General features: G+C 44.0%; 2 gene segments (V, D, J or C); both read right to left on the bottom strand.

The window, feature by feature from the left end:
- Positions 1–384: 384 nt before the first annotated feature.
- On the bottom strand, positions 385–884 carry LOC134495875 (immunoglobulin heavy variable 3-21-like; the record flags this gene model as incomplete). The annotated part of the segment is given in 2 exon segments: positions 385–689; positions 781–884. Coding segments are annotated over 2 exon segments (351 nt in total), but the record flags the coding sequence as incomplete, so codon positions are not given.
- A 13,537-nt stretch (positions 885–14,421) lies between these two features.
- On the bottom strand, positions 14,422–18,716 carry LOC134495877 (immunoglobulin heavy variable 3-21-like; the record flags this gene model as incomplete). The annotated part of the segment is given in 3 exon segments: positions 14,422–14,603; positions 18,434–18,574; positions 18,671–18,716. Coding segments are annotated over 3 exon segments (369 nt in total), but the record flags the coding sequence as incomplete, so codon positions are not given.
- Positions 18,717–19,547: the final 831 nt, after the last annotated feature.

The raw sequence follows: 19,547 nt of genomic DNA, 5'->3' as shown, positions 1-19,547 counted from the left end.
CACAGCACTCTATGACACCCCATTCCAGCATTCTATCTGAAGCCAGTCTCATCCAGAGTGGATTGCAAACAGAGAAGCTGTAATTGGAATCTTCCAGGCCATATTAATGATTTTTAGTTTCCTTCTAGCAAACTCTCTGATTGGATACCTGTAACAAAAGAGTCCTAAAGTTCTCACTAGAGGGCTGATTTCTTCTCCTCTGATATATGTACTAGCTCTTTGTTCCTCTTGGCACTCAGGACCCTCTCAGGTCTCAGGATCCTTTCTCAGGAGCCTCTCAGGTCTCATTGGAAAATCCAGCCAACTGGGGCTGAGCTGACTTGCAGAGCAGCTCTGAGGAAGGGAAGGTTTTTGCCAGGCTTCAGACTCACTTCCTCTCACTGTGTCCCTCGCACAGTAATAGACTGCTGAGTCCTCTGGCTTCAGGGTGTTCATGTGCAGATAGAGTTGGCTCTTGGCGTTGTCCCTGGAGGTGGTGAAGCGTCCCTTGACTTTGTCCGAGTAGTAAGTACCAGAACTTGGATTTATGTGGGCCACCCATTCCAGCCCTTTTCCAGGGGCCTGTCGCACCCAGTCCATGTTGTAGCTGCTGAAGTCGAACCCGGAGGCTTGGCAGGAGAGACGGAGGGACTCTCCAGGGCTCCTCACGTCCCCTCCAGACTCCACCAACTGGGCCTCAGACTGGACACCTAGAAAAATAAAGGTGTTTCAATAAGGTCTCCTATGTACAAGAATTAAAATGGAAAAAAAAAAAAAACACTGTATAGAGGGAAGAATTACCTCTGAAGACTGCCAAAAAGGACACCAAGTTTAGCCACAGGATCATTTTTGCTCCTGCTAATGAATGGAGGGAAATTGACAGGAAAGGATTCAGGAAAGTGCACAAACTTGATGTTGGTGGGAGTAGCCTGAAAAGGGAAACCTTGGGGCTCCTTTAAAGGGGAAATTGTGGCCTAATTTACATACTGCCTGGGATAAAAGAGCCCCACAGAGTATTGACATATAGATTTATTTCACACACCTTACACATATGATTTTGAGTTGTTGGGAAATCATCAGAAAAATCAAGGACAGATTTACATTAGTGTAAGAAGCAAAATCTAATAAATCCTCCACAATTCAGCAAAACATTTAAAGGAAAGAGAAAGAAAACACACACTGAGAATATTTTAAAAAGCCACGTTAGAGACCGAAGATGAAAAGTGCAGCACATTTGCTCCACAGTTGTGCCACTGACCATGTTTTTTTCAGGAAACCCAAAGAAGCTGAAGGCAGACGAAGCCATAAGGCACAATTTTCCATCACAGTTGAATTACATTTCCATTTTCAAGTCACTAAATCAGAATCAAATAATTCACAGGCGAAGCAGAAATAGATGGACCCGGTAGGGCCAGTTTTGTTTATTAGATTGGTTTTAACTCAGCGGTTGTATGGATTTTGTACACTGGTTGTTTTTCGGTTGCTATTTTGTGTGGTGTTTGTTGCCCAGAGTTGATTCCACAAGATGGGCAGCTGTACAAACTGCAATAATACTGGATATACTAATGCTAATAACAATGTCACCAAATAAACTTTCTCTGTGACTGAGAAATTTAGACTGCTCGATATTTAACCAAGCTGGCTTCACAGTGAGGATTGTAGCATCCTGAGAAGCAAAGTTTTCTTGAGACCTTTTCAACGATAGAAAAATGCCTCCAAAATGAGATAATGTTCAATAATTCCACCCCAACCTCACATTTAGCCAATACAATTCAGTATGACAACTGTCCCCCCTGGCGTAAAAGGTGGGGAGGGGAGGCATCTACTTAATTCTCCAAGGAGATTCTACTAGAATAATGCTACTACTGGAATACTACTATCTGTCTCTTCACCCAAGAGGGATGGTTATAGCTAGATTGAAGTGAGGCTGCCCTGTTCTCCTTATCTTTCTTTAACTCTAAACAGACCAGATTGGCAAATCTGCTCTATACTAATTTTGTATTCTTTTGAAAGGAGAATCATTGTTATGGTCTCAGAAGAAAGGCTACCAGATAACTTTGGTTGTCATTAGGGTGAGATGTGGAGGAAAACATAATTTTATCTTCTATTTCATTTACTTTCCTTTATTTATCCAAAGTTTTGGCCAGTTCCCATTAATAAAACTCCCTTCCTCCTCTCAAGCCATAAGAAAAGGAGTATTAGAGCCAGTTTGGTCTAGTGGTTAAGGCAATGGGCTAGAAACCAGGAGACTATGAGTTCTAGTCCTGTCTTAGGCCTGAAAGCCGGCTGGGTGACCTTGGGCCAGTCCCTCTCTCTCAGCCCAATCCACTTCACAGGGTTGTTGTTGTGGGGAAATTAGGAGGAAAGAATATTAGGTATGTTTGCCACCTTGAGTTATTTATAAAAATAATAAAGGCTGAATAATAAATAAATAAATAACTCACCAGGATGTAACAACAAAAGACATCAAAGACCTTCAATGGCCCAGCAACAGTCGTACTAAGGGAAGACGAGTAATGTAGCTGGGCAGAAAACTGCTGAAGTTCTTTTCTCAGCGGAGGGCTGTAATGGTTGCCTATTCTAAAACACCATCAGATTCATAAGTAGGAATTCAGAGTTATCTGATTTATTAAAGAATAGTATGCAGGATCACAGAGAAAGCTGAGAATGATGAAATCACTCCGAATTCAAACTAAAAACCCTCGGTGCAAATGAAATCCCTCCCCCTGTAGAATCTTCTCAGATCCACAATCCCAGGCGCTCCTAACAGTTTCTGATGGTCTGCGGGAAAAGGCTTTGAACAGATAACGTGACCCAAACACGTTCCATTGTACTGATTCCACATACAGAGCATGGTACAAGGTCTCACAGCAGCCCCCTCCCAAACAGAAACGCGCGTCAGAGCCATGGCATGTGAAACGCCACGATGTATAAACTACATTGAATCAGCGAACATGACAAGGGCACAGGATTACCCTCTGACATTCCACCACCATAATAGGGGAACAAAGGGTATTTTTCCAGTGTCGCTCCCTCCTTTCAAACTGCTCCATCCTTCTTCCTCTCGTTTACATGGAAAAAACATGGAACCACTCTATGGACAAAGAAACCCGCCAGTGAGTCAGAGCTTTGGAATTTCCCACTCACTAGGACACAATTTCTACGAAAGTCCTCCCTTTTCTTGTCTTCTTGTTTCTCTTTTTTTCTATGAGCATAAATATCAATACTTGCAATAATGGGAGATCTTCCTTCTCACTGTTGCGGAATCTCTCTTCCATCTACAACATTTTTGTTTTTTGGACTTGTTGTCATTTTGTATTTTTCCCAAATTTTTCAGAATTATCAAATGGTCAAAAGAAATCAAAGACTATTTTTCCTGGAGTGAGGCCATCCTGTTCCATTCTTCATCCATCCTAGCTTTGCTCATAGAAAATAGGTTTGTCAGTTACATCACGTCACGTCACGTCACGTCACTTCACTTCACTTCACTTCACTTCACTTCACTTCACTTCACTTCACTTCACTGCTGCTTCTCAGTTATGATATAAAAATTCAACCTTCTGTGACGGAATCAGCTTGGAGAGCTGCTCTGAGGAAGATAAAGTTTTTGCCAGGCAACAAATTCACTTCCTCTCACTCTGTCCCTCGCACAGTAATAGACTGCCGTGTCCTCTGGCTTCAGGCTGTCCATTTGCAAGTAGAGTTGGCTTTTGGAATTGTCTCTGGAGATGGTGAAGCGTCCCTTGACTTTGTCCGAGTAGTAAGTGCTAGATGAACTTGGATTTATATATGAAACCCATTCCAGTCCTTTTCCTGGAGCCTGTCTCACCCAGGCTATCCAGGCACTGCTGAAGGTGAATCCAGAGGCTTGGCAGGAGAGACGGAGGGACTCTCCAGGTTTTCTCACATCCCCTCCAGACTCAACCAACTGGACCTCAGACTGGACTCCTAAAATGAAAGTTGTTTTAAAGGGCTCTCCTGAATACGACAAGAAAACATAGGAAAAAACTGTACAGGGAGGAAACAATTACAACCTCTGAGGACTGCTAGTAAGGACTCCAAGTTCAGTCACAGGATCGTTTTTGCTCCCCCTAAAAACAGAGGGAATTGTCAGTAAAAGATATGGGAAACCAAACAAACTTTCTGTTGGTGGGTGGATCCTGAAAAGGGACACTGTGGGGCTCCTTTAAATGGGATATTGTGTGTCGATTTGCATATCGCTTGGGATAAAAGAGCCCCTCAGGGCATTGACTTCCAGATTTCTTTGCACATCAATTTCATGGCTGATTTTCAAATAGTGTTTCAGTCCTAAGAAAAGGGAGGGCCTGCAGTTTTTCTTTCTTTCTGTGAATTCATAGGAGAAAGGGCCAGTCTTGCAACATTTCACCACATCTCTAAAATAATTCAAAGTAATAGAATAAACTTGTTTAAAGAAACCCTTTTTAAGGACAGGATATAAAAAGGCTAGAACCTCTGAGTTATGAAGATTGCTACACAATTGCTTCTTTAACCTTTGTGTGTTTGTTTTTTTAGAAAACCCCAAGTACATTAACTGGTGACTAAGCCTGGAGGAATGATTTGTAAGCAGCAGTCATTGGGTCTACCCAAGTCACAAAGTCAGGCTTAGATAAATCATTTTATGACCAAATACACTCTCTATATTAAATTTAAAAAAATAAAATAAAATTATATATATATATATATATATATATATATATATACACACACACACACACACACACACACACACATACATATACATATACATATACATATACATATACATATATTGTAAACTCAGACATGGCTTCACAGTGAGGATTATAGTCTCTTTAGAAGTTAAATTGTTTTGAGATTCTTTGAGAGAACTTTGAAGCAAGTAGCAGGAGATATAATCAACCTTGGAAATGAGACCATATTTCTGCAGACTGGTTTGATTTCCCTGTCCACCTCTCCCCCTTTGGCAATACTGCCCCCTGGTGTAAGTGATGGGAGAGTCCCCAAAGAGACTCTTTTGTTCCAGGAGGGGAAGTGAAACTGAGAACAAATGAAGGATCTCTCAGAGATTTAGAAGGTCTAGTGAGAAATCCAAACTGTTCTTGTTTCCTCATAGGAAATTGGTTTTGAAGAATTTATTTATTTATTTATTTATTCATTCATTCATTCATTCATTCATTCATTCAATTTGTGGCCCATCTCAGACCAGTGGGTGGCTAACAACAACAACAACAACAACGACGATGATGATCATGACGATAATAATAATAATAATAATAATAATAATAATAATAATAATAATAAAAACCCTCAAACAATTAAATGTAAATACAGCAAAGAGGCCTTAAACACCATTGGTCTCAGCACAACCATGAAATGGGGTCCTTGGTGCACTTGGGACCCCAGGCCTGGGCATAAAGCCAGGTCTTTTAGGCCTTCCAAAAAGCCAAATTGGTAGGAGCCCTCCTAATCCCAGGTGGGAGGATGATCCAGGGGGCAGGCAACAGAGCAAAAAAGGCACATCTCCTGGTCCCCAACAGTGGACATTCCTTGGCTGAAGGGACCCAGAGCATGCCCATCCTGCCAGACTGGATTGGGTGGGTAGAAACAACTGGGAGGAGATGGTCCCTCAGTAACCCGGTCCCAAGCCATGAAGAGCTTTAAAGGAGACAACCGGCACCTTGAACTGCACCCAGAAACACACCAGCAACCAATGCAGCTCCCGAAGCAGTGGTGTTACATATGCCGAGTCGCTGACACTATTGACAACCTGGGCAGCTGCATTCTGCACCAGCTGAAGCTTCCTGATGCTCTTCAAGTGCAGCCCCATGTAGAGCGCATTGCAATAGTCCAAATGGGAGGTCACGAGGGCATGAGTGATAGTGAGTAGAGCCTCCCAGTCCAGGAATGGGTGCAAAGGCCCTCTTAGCCACAGCTGCCACCTGCTCTTCCAGCAGGAGCCATGAGTCCAAGAGGACCCCAAATTGTGCACTGGCTCCATCTGGGCAGTTCCACCCAATCCATGACCAAGGATGGAAAAACCTTGGTACTGGGAGGCCCAAACACCCAAAACCACTCAGTCAGAGCCCATTGTGCCCCATCCAGGCCCCTACAGCCTCCAGGCACTGAGATAGGACATCCACGGCATCAATCAGACAGCCTGGGCTGTAGTATAAAGCTGGGTATCAGAATACTGATGAGACCTCACCCCAAACTGTCAGATCACCTCACCGAGCAGCCTCATGTAGATGTTAAACAAGAGGGGTGAGAGAATTGAGCCCTATGGCACCCCACACAGTAGGGGCCATGGGATGGACCTCTCACCTCCTATCAACACCAACTGGAACTGACCCCAGAGAACCAGCACAACACAGTGTCGCCTACTCCCAACTCCCAAAGCCAGTCCAGAAGGATACCATGATCAATGGTATCAAAGGCTGCCGAGAGGTCTAGAAGAGCCAGGATGGAAGTACTGCCTCCATCCTGATCCCTCCAGAGGTCATCCAAGGGTGCAATCAGTGCTGTTTCAGTCCCATATCCCAGCTTGAATCCTGACTGAAAGGGGTCCAGAGCCCTTTGAAGGTGCCATGCGCGACCACTTTCTCAACAACCTTCCCTAAAATGGGAAGTCTGGAGACTGGTAGAAAACTATCCAGATTAGTTGGGTCGAGCAATGGCCCCCGTGAGGGGGTCATCTTTAAGAGCCAGTGGAACCACCTCCTCCCTCAAAGAGAAATTAACCACTGCCCAGACCCAATCAGGAGTCGTTTCCCAAGCAGCCTTGACCAGCCAGGAGGGGCACAGATCTAACACAGAAGTGGCCAAACTAACAGCTAGGAGAACCCTGTCCACTTCCTCTTGTTCAGTGGGCTTGAACTCTTGCCAGATAACCATGAAAGATTCAGCCCCCATAGCCTCCACTGGCCCTGCATCAAGGCTGGAGTTCAACGCAGAGCGGATGTGAACGACTTTATCTGCCAGATGCTCAGCATATTCCTCACAGTGGCCCTGAAGGTAGACTCCCTCCGAAGGAGGGTCCAGGTCACCTGAAACAGGCCCACTGGGTGGCTCTCTGCAGGCACAACAAGGGTGGAGAAATAATTATGTTGAACTGCCCTTACCGCTATGAGGTAGGCTCCAATTGAGCTCTAGCTTGTGTTCGATTATCTTCACTCTTTGTCATCCATTGCCCTCTTAAGCTACCTCGACTCCTCCGTATGCCACAGGGAGTTATGGGAACCATGGGCATGGAGAGGCTGTTCAGGCATGATCTGGTTCAAAGCCCTGGCCACCCTCCCATTCCAGGTGGCTACCAAGGACTTAGGCCGTGAAGCAGATTTTCAGGACACCACCGCAAGCTCCCTCTGAAACCCAGTTGGGTCCATCCGTATCCTGGGGTGGGCCAATCTAATAGGCCCGCCTCCCTGTGGAGGGGATGGGTCCAGAGAACTGGAGCCTCACCAAGAAGTGATCTCAACATGACAGAGGAGAAACCAATACCTCCCTCAATTTCAGAACACTCTGAAATGAAACCAGAGTTAATGCGATGTACACTATTGTAATGGTACTTTGGAAAGACCTTGGGAGACAGGGCGAAGAGATGCTGCCTAAAGAGCAGTCAGATAAGAGACAGCAGAGCCCATAGCTGGATAGTGGGAGAAGCAAAAGGCTCAGAAGGGACCCTTCCTAAGTTCTCAGGCAGTAAATGAGATGGTGGGAGAATTGCACTTCCACACTTACAAGATTATGTTCTGACCTATGACTACTCATTCAGTGACCAATCAAAGTTATAACGGCATTGAACGAATGGTGGTTACGACCGTTCCTTGGAGTTCTGGCTGTTCCAGCACCCCTGTGGTCACATGATCACAATCTGGGCACTTGGCAACTGGTTTGCACTCATGACTCCTGGTTGCAGCACCCCACAGTCATGGGATTTCCAACCTTCCCTGCTGCCTTCCCAAGAAAGTCAGTGGAGAAGCCGGCAGAAGAGGTCACAAGTCACTGGGGTTAGTCTCCCCCACCCACACACGGTCTCCAGCCCCTCTGCCCTTGCACCACACCAGCCATTCACACACCTCTGTACGTCCTTCCTGACCTGCACCATGCCTCTGGTAAACCCCCTCGCACTATAGCGTACCGCTGACCCACACTGCAACAGTTGCATACCCCCTCACACCATATGTACCCCCTCAAACCCTCCCTGACCCTCACTGTGCTCCTCATGCACCCCCTACATCCCTCGCATACCATCCCTGAACAGCATCACCCCTCTTGCGTACTTCTCACACCCTTGTGCATGCTCCCTGACCCTCAACATGCCTGTCACACACCCACTTGCACCCTCGCACACCCTTCCCAACCTTCACCTAAACCCACTCACTCCCCCTCCCCATCCAGCAGTAGCCACTTACCTGCCTGCCAGCCTCGCCCTTGCAACTTCCTGCCAGCTTCCACCCTGACTCTGGTTCTGGGAAAATGGCAGGAAGTTGCCTCGCCTAACAACCAGAGGATTTGGTTAATGTTGACAACCAGAACAACAGGGATTGCCATCGCTAAATGATGTGGTTGTGCTTTACAACCACATTGCTTAGTGATGGAAATCCCAGTCAAAATTGTTGTTGTAAGTTGATGACTACCTGTATGGGAACGTCAAGTGTCAAAACAGATATTTTTAATTCTTACTACATAGGACGATGGGAAGGGTTACCTTTGATTAAAAAAGAAAATGTAGCTTTGCAAGGTGGAAGTTTTGGAGCTGATTTTCCTTAGTCACATACCAGAAGCTACAGGTCTACAAGGTGAGACCATAAGATATTTTTTTATTTTATTTTTTTCCCCTTTAATGTCCCAAAGATGCTGAGGGATTCCAATCTGTCCACAACCCAGAGTGGGGAGGATGCCAGCTGGAGGCCTCCCTTCATTCAAACGCAGTGGGAGCAATAACCATTGAGCAGCTACCCGAAGGCAGGAAGGCAGTGCAAAATAGAGAGACTCAGAGGGCTTCTGGGAGAGGGGGTTGGCGGTTGGCAGTTGGCAACGCTTGGCTCTCCTGGCTCTGCCCGGCTGAAGGGAGAGGGGTTCAGGATTAAGGGAACTTAATCTATATTCCATACAGATTAATGTAGAAGTAATGGAAAAGGAACAAAATTTAGAAAAGTATTAAACTGAGGAGAGTTGGTGATATTCAGAGAATAGAATGGGATTGAATAACACAATAATAAAAGAAGAAAGAAAAGGAGGAAATGAATCCATATTTCTCCCTCTAATGAAAGCTTAATTTCTTAAAACTGTCCAGTTCATTCCACTGCCCTGAGGTTTCCTTCTTGTCCCCCATACAAGGACTAGCTTTCAAAGATTGGATTTGTGCTCCCACTGGCTACGATGGAGATTTATCTGCTGCTTCTCAGTTCAAAGAAACACATTCAGCCTTGCATGACTGAACAAACTTGGAGGAACGCTCAGAGGAAGGGAAGGTTCTTGCTTGGCGTCAGACTCACTTTCTCTCACTGTGTTTACAGTATTGCACAGGAATAGACTGCCGTGTCCTCTGGCTTCAAGCTGTTCATTTGCAGATACCGCTGGTTGCAGAAATCGTTCCTGGAGATGGTGAAGCGTCCCTTGACTTTATCCGAGTAGTAAGTGCTAGATGAGCCTGGACTTACGTGGGCCACCCATTCCAGTCCTTTCCCTGGAGCCTGTCTCAACCAGTCCACATAATCACTCCTGAAGTTGAATCCGAGGCTTGGCAGGTGAGACGGAGGGACTCTCCAGGCCTTCTCAGGTCCCCTCCAGACTCCACCAACTGGACCTCTGAACAGACACCTAAAAAAAAAAAAGTATTTCATTGAGCTCTTCTGCATACAAGAAGTAAGATGGAAAGATCCTGACAAGCAAAGAAATAATTACCTCTGAGGCCTACTAGTAAAGACACCAAGTTTACCCAGGGGATCATTTTTGCTCCCAAAAGTGAATGGGGGGAATTGACAGGAAAGGATTCAGGAAAGTGCACCGACTTTGTGTTGGTGGGTGTTGCCTAAGAAAGGAAACCATGGGGCTCCTTTAAAGGGGAAATTGTGCCTTGATTTACATATTAGTTCTGATAAAAGAGCCCCTCAGGACATTCATGTAAAGATTTCTGTGCTCACTCCTTATAAACATGATTTTTAAATAACATTCTGAACCAAAAAACAGTCAAGACAGGCACGCATTGGCATTGCTGTTGTTGTTGTTGTTGTTGTTGTTATTTAGGAAAATGGGCAGGTTTACACTGGAGTAAGTAGGGTAAGGTCTGATAAAACCTCCACAGTTCAGGAAAGTGTTTAAAGGTGAGAGAAAGAAAACAGGCACTGAGCTTAATTTAAATAGCCATGTCAGAGACCACACATGAAAAGCATGGTGCATGTGAGTTCAGGATGTTTGCTCCACAGCTGCTCCCTTGACCACGTTCTTTGGAAGAAACACAACACAGCTGAATGCCGACCAAGCCAAAAGGCAACGTTTATAAGCCACAGTTGAATTGCGGTTACACATCTGATTTGCAAAAGCATAATCAAAGACACCAGAGGCAGAGCAGAAAGAGCTCAACCCTGTGGGGTCTTTTTTTTTTTTTTTTTTTTGTATATTGGTTTTAACTTGGCAGTTTTATGGATTTTTACACTGGTTGTTCTTGGTGGCTATTTTGTCTGTTGTTTTTATTGGTTGTTAGCTGCCCAGAATTGATTCCACAAAGTGGGAAGGTATAGAAATTGAAATAAGAATACTAAGAATACTAAGATTACTACTATTAATTATAATGCTATCATCTTCACTCTCTCTGTGGACTGAGAAATAAAAAAAATATGGGACTTTGTAGTCTCCAAAAATTCAGTTTGCTGTATACTTAGCAAAGTACATCTGTGGTCAACTCAGACCTGGTTTCCCAGTGAGGGTTATAGCTTCTTGAGATATTACATTTTCTTGAGATCGTTTCAGTGAACTTTAAAGATCATTATAGAAAATAATAATTGTGACTCCAAAATGAGACTCTGTATGCAGACCCTTGATTTATTTCCCCACCCCACCTCCACTCCATGCATGGGCAATGCAGGTAATGCGACAACACTGCCCCCCTCTGTAAAAGGGGAGGAGGACAGGCATCTACCTTTTTTTCTAGGATTCCAACTGAGGCAGAGAGAGAACATGAAGGTTCTCCCGGAGATCTAAGCATGTCTAGTGACACATCCGAAGCAGCTGTTGTCTTACCTGACTGGAAATTCCTTTTCAACTGTTACTCTATGTCAGATTGTATTTTCTGGGGTGGGGGAACTCTTATTTTTATTCCTAAATCCAATTAAGTCATGGAAGAATATTTCAGGAAGCACCTAAAATGTCATCTAGTCATCTATGTCACCTCGTACCAACCATCCCTATCAGCCAGATCCTGTCTGCACACCTCCAACCAAAACGAGCTCTTCTAGGAAGATTGAGGCAAGGCTAACCTGTTCTTCCTTCATCCTACAAAGTACAGAGTTTGTAGGGTTGGTAATCTGTTAAGATTTAGTCACCGACCATATGTCAACAATAGCTTACTTAGCATTCTGATGGAGTAGGAAGGGATAAGTAAGATGGAGCGGGATGGAGGGAGCGCATCCATCCTGGCTCTTCTTGACCTCTCAGCGGCTTTCGATACCATCGACCATGGTATCCTTTTGGGTCGGCTCAGGGAGTTGGGGGTGGGCAGCGTAGTTCTGCCCTGGTTCACCTCCTTCCTCCAGGGCTGGTCCCAATCGGTGGTGATAGGGGAGGAGAGATCGACCCCACGGCCCCTTCTTTGTGGGCTGCCGCAGGGATCTCCTTTTTAAGATCTACATGAAACCGCTGGGTGAGATCATCTGTATGCAGATGATACTCAATTGTATATCTCCATCCCAGGTAAAGTAAGTGATGCTGTGACCACCCTTTCCAAGTGCCTGGGGGCTGTGGGGGCCTGGATGGGGAACAACAGGCTTCAACTGAACCATAGTAAGATGGAGTGGCTGTGGATTAATGGCACCTTGGGTGCCAGGAACTTGTCATCTTTAGTGCTGGATGGGGTTGCCCTGCCCCATTCAGACCCTGTGCATAACTTGGGGGCCATCTTGGACTCACGCCTTCTGCTTGAAGAGCAGGTGGCAGTCGCGGCCAGAAGGGCCTTTGCACATCTCCGGGTGGTGCACCAGCTATGCCCTTTCCTGGACCGAGAGGCCCTCCGAATGGTCACTCATGCCCTGCTCATTTTCCATACAGATTACTGTAATGCACTCTACATGGGGCTACCCTTGAAGAGTATCCGGAAGCTTCAGCTGGTCCAGAACACAGCCGCGTGGACTATCTTGGGTGTTCCAAGATTTGCACACGTAACACCTTTGTTGCATGAGCTGCACTGGGTCCCAGTTTGCTTCTGGGTCCAATTCAAGGTGTTGGTCATTACTTTTAAAGCCCTACATGGCATGGGACCAGGGTATCTGAGGGACCATCTCATCCCTATTACATCGACCTGCCCCACCCAGTCATGAAGGGAGGGCATCTTACGGACCCCATCTATAGAAGAATTTCACCTAGCGGGGTCTTGGAAGTGTGCCTTCTCTGCTGTAGCTCCTGCCCTTTGGAACATCCTTCCCCCAGAGGTGAGACAGCCCCCCCTTGCTCCTGGACTTCCGAGAAAGATTAAAGACCTGGTTTTGTCAGCAGGCTTGGAATGGGAGGAGGAATAGTTATACCTGGGAATAGCTAGCGCCCTATAGGGGCCAATTACACTCATGGACTGATTAAAATATTTTGCCATTTAGATTTTATTGTATTTCTATTTTATTGTATTACTGTATTTGGAATGGTTTTAAATTTTAACCTTGTTTTATTGTAATGCCGCCCAGAGTCCCCCCATGAGGGGGAGATGGGTGGTGAATAAATTTATAAATAAATAAATGAAATAAAAATAAAAGGTCACCGGAGGGTTTTACCAAAGGCATTACAGCATCATGATGTAAATTATATTCGGTCTGCCATTTTTTTGGTGTTCTCTTTGAAATGTAGTAGGGCAAAGTGATATTAGCTGTGGTTCTGCTTTTCCTCAGAGCTGCTCAGCAAGCTGCCAATGCTTTATTGGGATCCTGGTGTATGTTGTATTTGCGTGCATGCTTACTAAATGTCTGTAGTATCTTCAAAGTGATTTGGTTGCTCTAGGGTAGCCAGGTTTTGGCCAGAATAGTTTGGTGCCATGACGCATATCAGAAGGATGAAAGGAGAGGCGGAGTCAATCACTTGCAGCTCCTGCCATAAAAATTCCTTCTCACCCCTATGGATGGTATGTGTCTACCTCAATCTTGGGTCTTCTACCAGAGGCCTGGTAGTTTGAGGGTTCTGTGAAGTATCTTAGCTGCTTAAGGTGAAGCCAGAGTCATGGCAGGAGAGACGGGGGGACTCTTCAGGTCTTCTCACATCCCCTCCAGACTCTACCGACTGGATCTCTGACTGAACTCCTAATTGTGGTTGGGATTCAAGGTGCTGGTCACTACCTATAAAGCTCTACAGAGCATAGAGCCTGGTTACTTGAGGGACCGCCCATCCTCCATAGGGTCTGCATGGATTATCTGATCTAGCAGAGTTGTTGTCCCTGGGAATACTTCAAGAGAATAATGACATCTATTGGGACTCTGGAGGTACCCCTTTTCTGTAGAGAGAACTTTATTTCCTCTGCAGAGTAAATAAAACTTCCTTGCAATCTGGAAGTATTGGGGCTGATTTTCTTTAATCCCATACCAAAAACTGCAGGTCTCACAAGATGAGACCACGGGATTTATTTTGTTATATTTGTATTTCAGTTTCCCTGTTAAGAAAAGAGGATGAGGGATTCTAACTGGTTAGTGTGCAGGAGGCCCTGTTTGATAGAAGGTGGTACCAGTAACAAAGAAGAAGCTTCACAGTCCAAAATTTGCAGACTCAGAGGGCTCCTGGGAGAGGAAGTACTTAATTTGCAACATTTCTCTCTCCTGCCTCTGCCCAGCTGAAGGGAATGAGCTTCAGGAAGAAAGAGATTAAGTACATATGAAGGAAAAAGAAATGAGCAATGAGCAACATGTAGTAATGAAAGAAACTGGGGAGAGTTGGCAATACTGACAACCAAAGGGGATTAAACTGCAAAATATCTCAAGGAACAATTGTAGGTAAGGAATCCAGGTTTCTACCTCTAATTAAATTTTAACTTTTTTATCAACTACCCAGTTTGTTCTACTGTCCTGAGATTTCCTTCATGTCCCCCTACCAAAGTGCTAACCAGGTTCCAAGATCAGCTCTGGACTCCCACTAGCTACAACGGAGATTCATCTGCTGCTTCTCACTCCAATTACACAAACTCAACCTTCTGTGACTGAATCAACTTGCAGAGCTGCTCTGAGGGAGAGTTTTTGCCAGGCTTCAGACTGACTTCCTCCCACTGTGTGTCTCTCTCGCACAGTAATAGACTGCTGTGTCCTCTGGCTTCAGGCTGTTCATTTGCAGGTAGAGTTGGCTTTTGGAGTTGTCCCTGGAGACGGTGAAGCGTCCCTTGACTTTGTCCGAGTACTTAAGGTCACTTGAACCAGAGTTTATGTATGCCATCCATTCGAGGCCTTTTCCTGGAGCGTGTCTCACCCAGTGCATGCCATAGCTGCTGAAGTCGAAGCCGGAGGCTTGGCAGGAGAGATGGAGGGACTCTCCGGGCCTTCTCACATCCCCTCCAGACTCCAGAAATTGGACCTCACACTGAACTCCTAAAAAAAATAAAGGTGTTTCGATGAGATCTGTATACAAAAACAGAAAATAGAAAGAAATTCTGTAGAGAGAGAAGAATTACCTTGGAGGACAACTAATAAGGACAACAAGTTTAGCCAGGAGACCATTTTTGCTCCGCCTAAGGAATGGAGGAAAATTGATAGGAAAGAATTTGGGAAAGTTCACAAACTTTGTATTGGTTGCTGTCGCTCGAAATGGGAAACCGTGGGGTTCCTTTAAGGAGGAAATTGTGACCCAATTTACATATCTCTTGGGATAAAAGAGCCCCTCAGGGCATTGATCTCATAGATTTCCTTGCACACATTTGACACTGGTGATTTTCAACGTAACTTTCCAGTCCTATGAAAAGTGAATGCAAGGTTTTATTTATTTATTTATTTATTTATTTATTTATTTATTTATTTATTTATTTATTTATTTATTTATTTATTTATTTATTTATTTATTTATTTATTTTCCTGTGAGGACATAGGGGAAAGGCAGGTTTACATTAGAGAATTAAAACAAAGTTATGCAAAATTTCATCACTTCTCAAAATTAATTAAAGGTAAGAGACAATGAACATGCCCTATGAACTTTTGAAAGAGACATGTAAGAGATAGAACATGAAAAGAACAGCACATCTGAGTTCAGGAAAATTTTCCACCTTCCTTCTCCTTAACTATGCTCTTTTGAAGACACCCAAAAGAACTGAATGCCATGAGGAAAAAATATATATATAAGTTAGAGCTGAATCAGAGAAATCAGAAGGGGAGAAAAACTAGATTGAACCTGCAAGGTGTTCTTTGCCTATTAGATTAGTTTTTAACTCATTTGTTGTATGAATTTAATATATTGTTTATTTTGGTTATTATTTTGTGCGGTGTTTTCATCAGTTGCTAGTTGCCCAGAGCTGATCTGACAAGATGGGCAGCCATGCAAAGGACAGAGGAGAAAGGGCAGGTTTCCATTAGAGTAATTAAAAAAAAAAAAAACCATTAACATTTCACCACTTCTCAAAAATATTTCAAGGTAAGGGAAAAAGGACTTGCACTAAGAATTTTTGAAAGAGACAGGTTAGAGATAGAACATGAAAAGAGCAGAACATCTGAGTTCAGGAATATTTTTTCACCTTTCTTCCCCTTTTGAAGACACCCAAAAGAATGGTGACCAAACTATGAGTTGAATTGAAGGGAAAGGTTTGAGGAAAGTGCACCAACTCTGTGTTGGTGGGTGTAGCCTGAAGAGGGAAACCATAAGACTCCTTTAAAGTGGAAATTGAGCGTTGATTTACATTTCGCTTGGGATAAAAGACCCCTCAGGCTTGGATCTCATAGATTTCCTACCAGGAGTGGTTTTCTCATAGTTTTGCAGTCCTGAGGGAAGTGAAGGCAAGCTTTTTTCTTTTATTTCATTTTTGCTGTGTGGACATTGGAGAAAGGCAGGTATACTTTGGAATAATTAAAACAAAGACATGCCAATTTTCAGCACTTCTCAAAAATGATTCAGGGTAACAGAGAAGGAACATGCACTAAGAAGTTTCGAAAGATACATGAAAAGAACAGCAGATCTGAGTTCAGGAAACTTTTTACACCTTCCTTCCCCTTAACCATGCTCTTTTGAAGAAACCCAGATGAAATGAACCCAGACCAAGCCAGGAGGGACAATTTATAAGTCAGAGCTGAGGCAGAGAAATCACAGGGAGAGAAGAAACAGATCGAGCCCTTGGGGTGTTTTTGCCTATTAGATTCATTTTTAACTCATTAGCTGTATGTATTTAATATACTGCTTGTTTTGGGTTGTTATTCTGTGTGGTGTTTTCATCAGTTGCTAGTTGCCCAGAGTTGATTTTACAAGATGGGCAGCCATACAAATTTCAAATAATAATAATAATAATAATAGTTATAATACTCGCAATAGTAATACCAATAAGATATGCTAATAAAAATGCTAGCAAATAAAGTCCATGAAGTGAGAAATATCACTTTGTATTCTCCAAAGAATTCAATTACTCTATATTTAGCAGAGTACATCTGTCTTCAACTGAGGCATGGCTTCCCGGTGAGGGTTGCAGCCTCCAGAGCTGTGGAATTTCCTTGAGACTTTTCAGTGAATGGTTATGGAGATAACAGAAAAAGGAAGGAGGCCTCCCAAATGAGGCGGACTCCGGTGACACTTGTTTTATCTCCCACCCCCACCCCACACACAGCCAATGGGATTCAGCGTGGCAGTGCTGCCCCCTGGTGTGGGAAGTGAGGAGGGGAGGCCTCTATGCAATTCCACCCAGAGATTCTTTCGGGCAAAGTTTTCTGCAACATTTTTATGGCCATTTGGAAATTTAGGAGGATTATTCCACAGTTGCATTTCCTGCCTGCAGCCACGACACTACGTGGTATCCCTTCCCTGTATTCTATCTGAAGCTAGTCTCATCCAGAGTGGATTGCAAACAGTAAAGTAGAAGTTGGAAATTTGGGGCCATATTAAGAAGTTTTAGTTACTTTCCAGCAAACTTGCAGGTTGGATACCTATAAATGAAGAGTCCTAAAGTTCTCACTAGGGGGCTGATTTCTTTTTCTCTTGAATAAATACACAGAAGAAATCCCTCTGATATGGAAGCAGAGGAAACAAATTGGGGCAAAAGTATTGCATTTGCCTTTCTCCTCTCATTCCAACCCCTACGCTCTGTTGGAGTTGGCTGGAAAATGGACAGAGAAACCCAAAACTGAATTTTATAATACATTCAGTTTTGATGAAACAAATTAGAGCCTATAGTTAGATATACATTAGAATTCAAACAGCAGATTCTCAGAAATATTCAGGAAAAAATAATTGTGGATGGAAACCCAAAGGAAGGGAGGGGCAGTGCTCCCTCCACATCATGACACCCCTCCCTGGACCTCACTGCAATGTCTCTCTGCACTACAGGCCGAACTTGGAACTGAGGAAGAAGAGATTAATCAGTAAGCATGACCAAAGGGGCTTTCATTTCAGGTTAAATAAAACTGTCCACAGCAGCTCTCCACCAATTCAGAACAGATTCAATCACTTGTTCCACCCAATATGAACAGCAGTTGCTTGAACAGCCACTGGAATGTAACAAAAGTTTGTCTAAAAATTGGGACAAACCTTTGTTTCCTTATCCATGGTTTCTTAAAAAAATTAGAATGGATTAGATGCCAACATGACACTAGGAGAATAAACAATAATTTACACATTGCATTTTCTGGGCCCACTCAACACCAAAGTTAAAGTGAAGGAAACCACATTACTATTAACTTGTCCTTCTGTATTTTTTTTTCCTTTTAAAATTTTTTTTCAGGTTTCCCCTCCTCCAAATGGAAAACAGATCCCAGAATGCCCAGGCCAAGATCAGCTCTTCCTCCCTCTTGGCACTCAGGCAGCTTTCTCAGCTCCCTCTCAAGTCTCCTGGGAAAATGCAGCCTTCTGGGGCTGAACTCACTTGCAGAGCAGCTCTACAGAAGGGAAGGTTTTTGCCAGGCTTCAGATTCACTTCCTCTCACTGTGTCCCTCGCACAGTAATAGACTGCCGTGTCCTCTGGATTCAGGCTGTCCATTTGCAGATAGACTTGGCTTTTGGAGTTGTCCCTGGAGATGGTGAAGCGTCCCTTCACTTTGTCCGAGTAGTATGTATTAGAAGATGTACTTACGCGGGCCACCCATTCCAGACCTTTCCCTGGAGCCTGTCGCACCCAGTCCATGTGGACGCTGCTGAAGGTGAATCCGGAGGCTTGGCAGGAGAGACGGAGGGACTCTCCAGGCCTTCTCACGTCCCCTCCGGACTCCACCAACTGGACCTCACACTGAGCTCCTAAAAAAAATAAAATGAAGGTGTTTCAATAAGCTCTCCTATAATACAAGAATTAAAATTGGGAAAAAGAAATCTCTGTATAAAGGGAAAAATTACCTCTGAGGACTGCCAGTAAGGACACTAAGTTTAGCCAGAGGATCATTTTTGCTCCGTCTAATAAATGGAGGGAAATTGACAGGAAAGGACTCAGGAAAGTGCTCCAACTTTGCCTTGGTGGGTGTAGCCTGAAAAGGGAAACTGTGGGGCTCCTTTAAAGGGGAAATGGTGCCCTGATTTACATGTTGCTTGAGATAAAATAGCCCCTCATTTCATTGACTAATAGATTTCTTTGCAAACACCTTTCACACCTGATTTTGAAGTGATGGGGATATCGTCAGAATAATCAGGACAGACATTTTTGTTGTTGTTTTTTCATTGTGAGTACATTGGAGAAAGGACAGGTTTTCACTGGAGTAAATAAAGCAGGATCTAGCAAAACCTCTGCAGTTCAGGAGAGTGTTTAAAGTTGAGAGAAATAAAATTTGCACTCAGAATAATTCAAATAGCCATGTTAGAGTCCCTACATGAAAAGCATGGTACAAGTGAGTTCAGTATGTTTCCTTCACAGAGGTTCCCTTGACCACGTTCCTTGGAAGAAACCCAAAACAACTGAATGCCGACCAAGCCAGCAGGCACCATTTGTAAGCCACAGTTGAATGGCACTTACATGTCCAAGTCGCAAAGTTAGAATCAAGGAAACCCCAGACAAAGCAGAAAGAGCTGGAACTTGTAGGGTCTTTTCTGTTTATTAGATTGGTTTTATCTGTCAGAGCTGTGTTTGCACCACAGTCCTTCAGTGGAGCTGGAAGAAATCAGCTTGAGACCAGTTGTGTAAGTATTTACAGTCTTTACTATATACAGCACTTGACAAGCTCTTACACAGCAATTATACAGGGCAAATTCCTACTCACAGTAACACAATAATGCTCAACAT

This window comes from Candoia aspera, chromosome 4 (genome assembly GCF_035149785.1).
Source record: "Candoia aspera isolate rCanAsp1 chromosome 4, rCanAsp1.hap2, whole genome shotgun sequence".
Taxonomy (NCBI): Eukaryota; Metazoa; Chordata; class Lepidosauria; order Squamata; family Boidae; genus Candoia; species Candoia aspera.
This window is presented reverse-complemented; position numbering and strand designations above follow the sequence as displayed.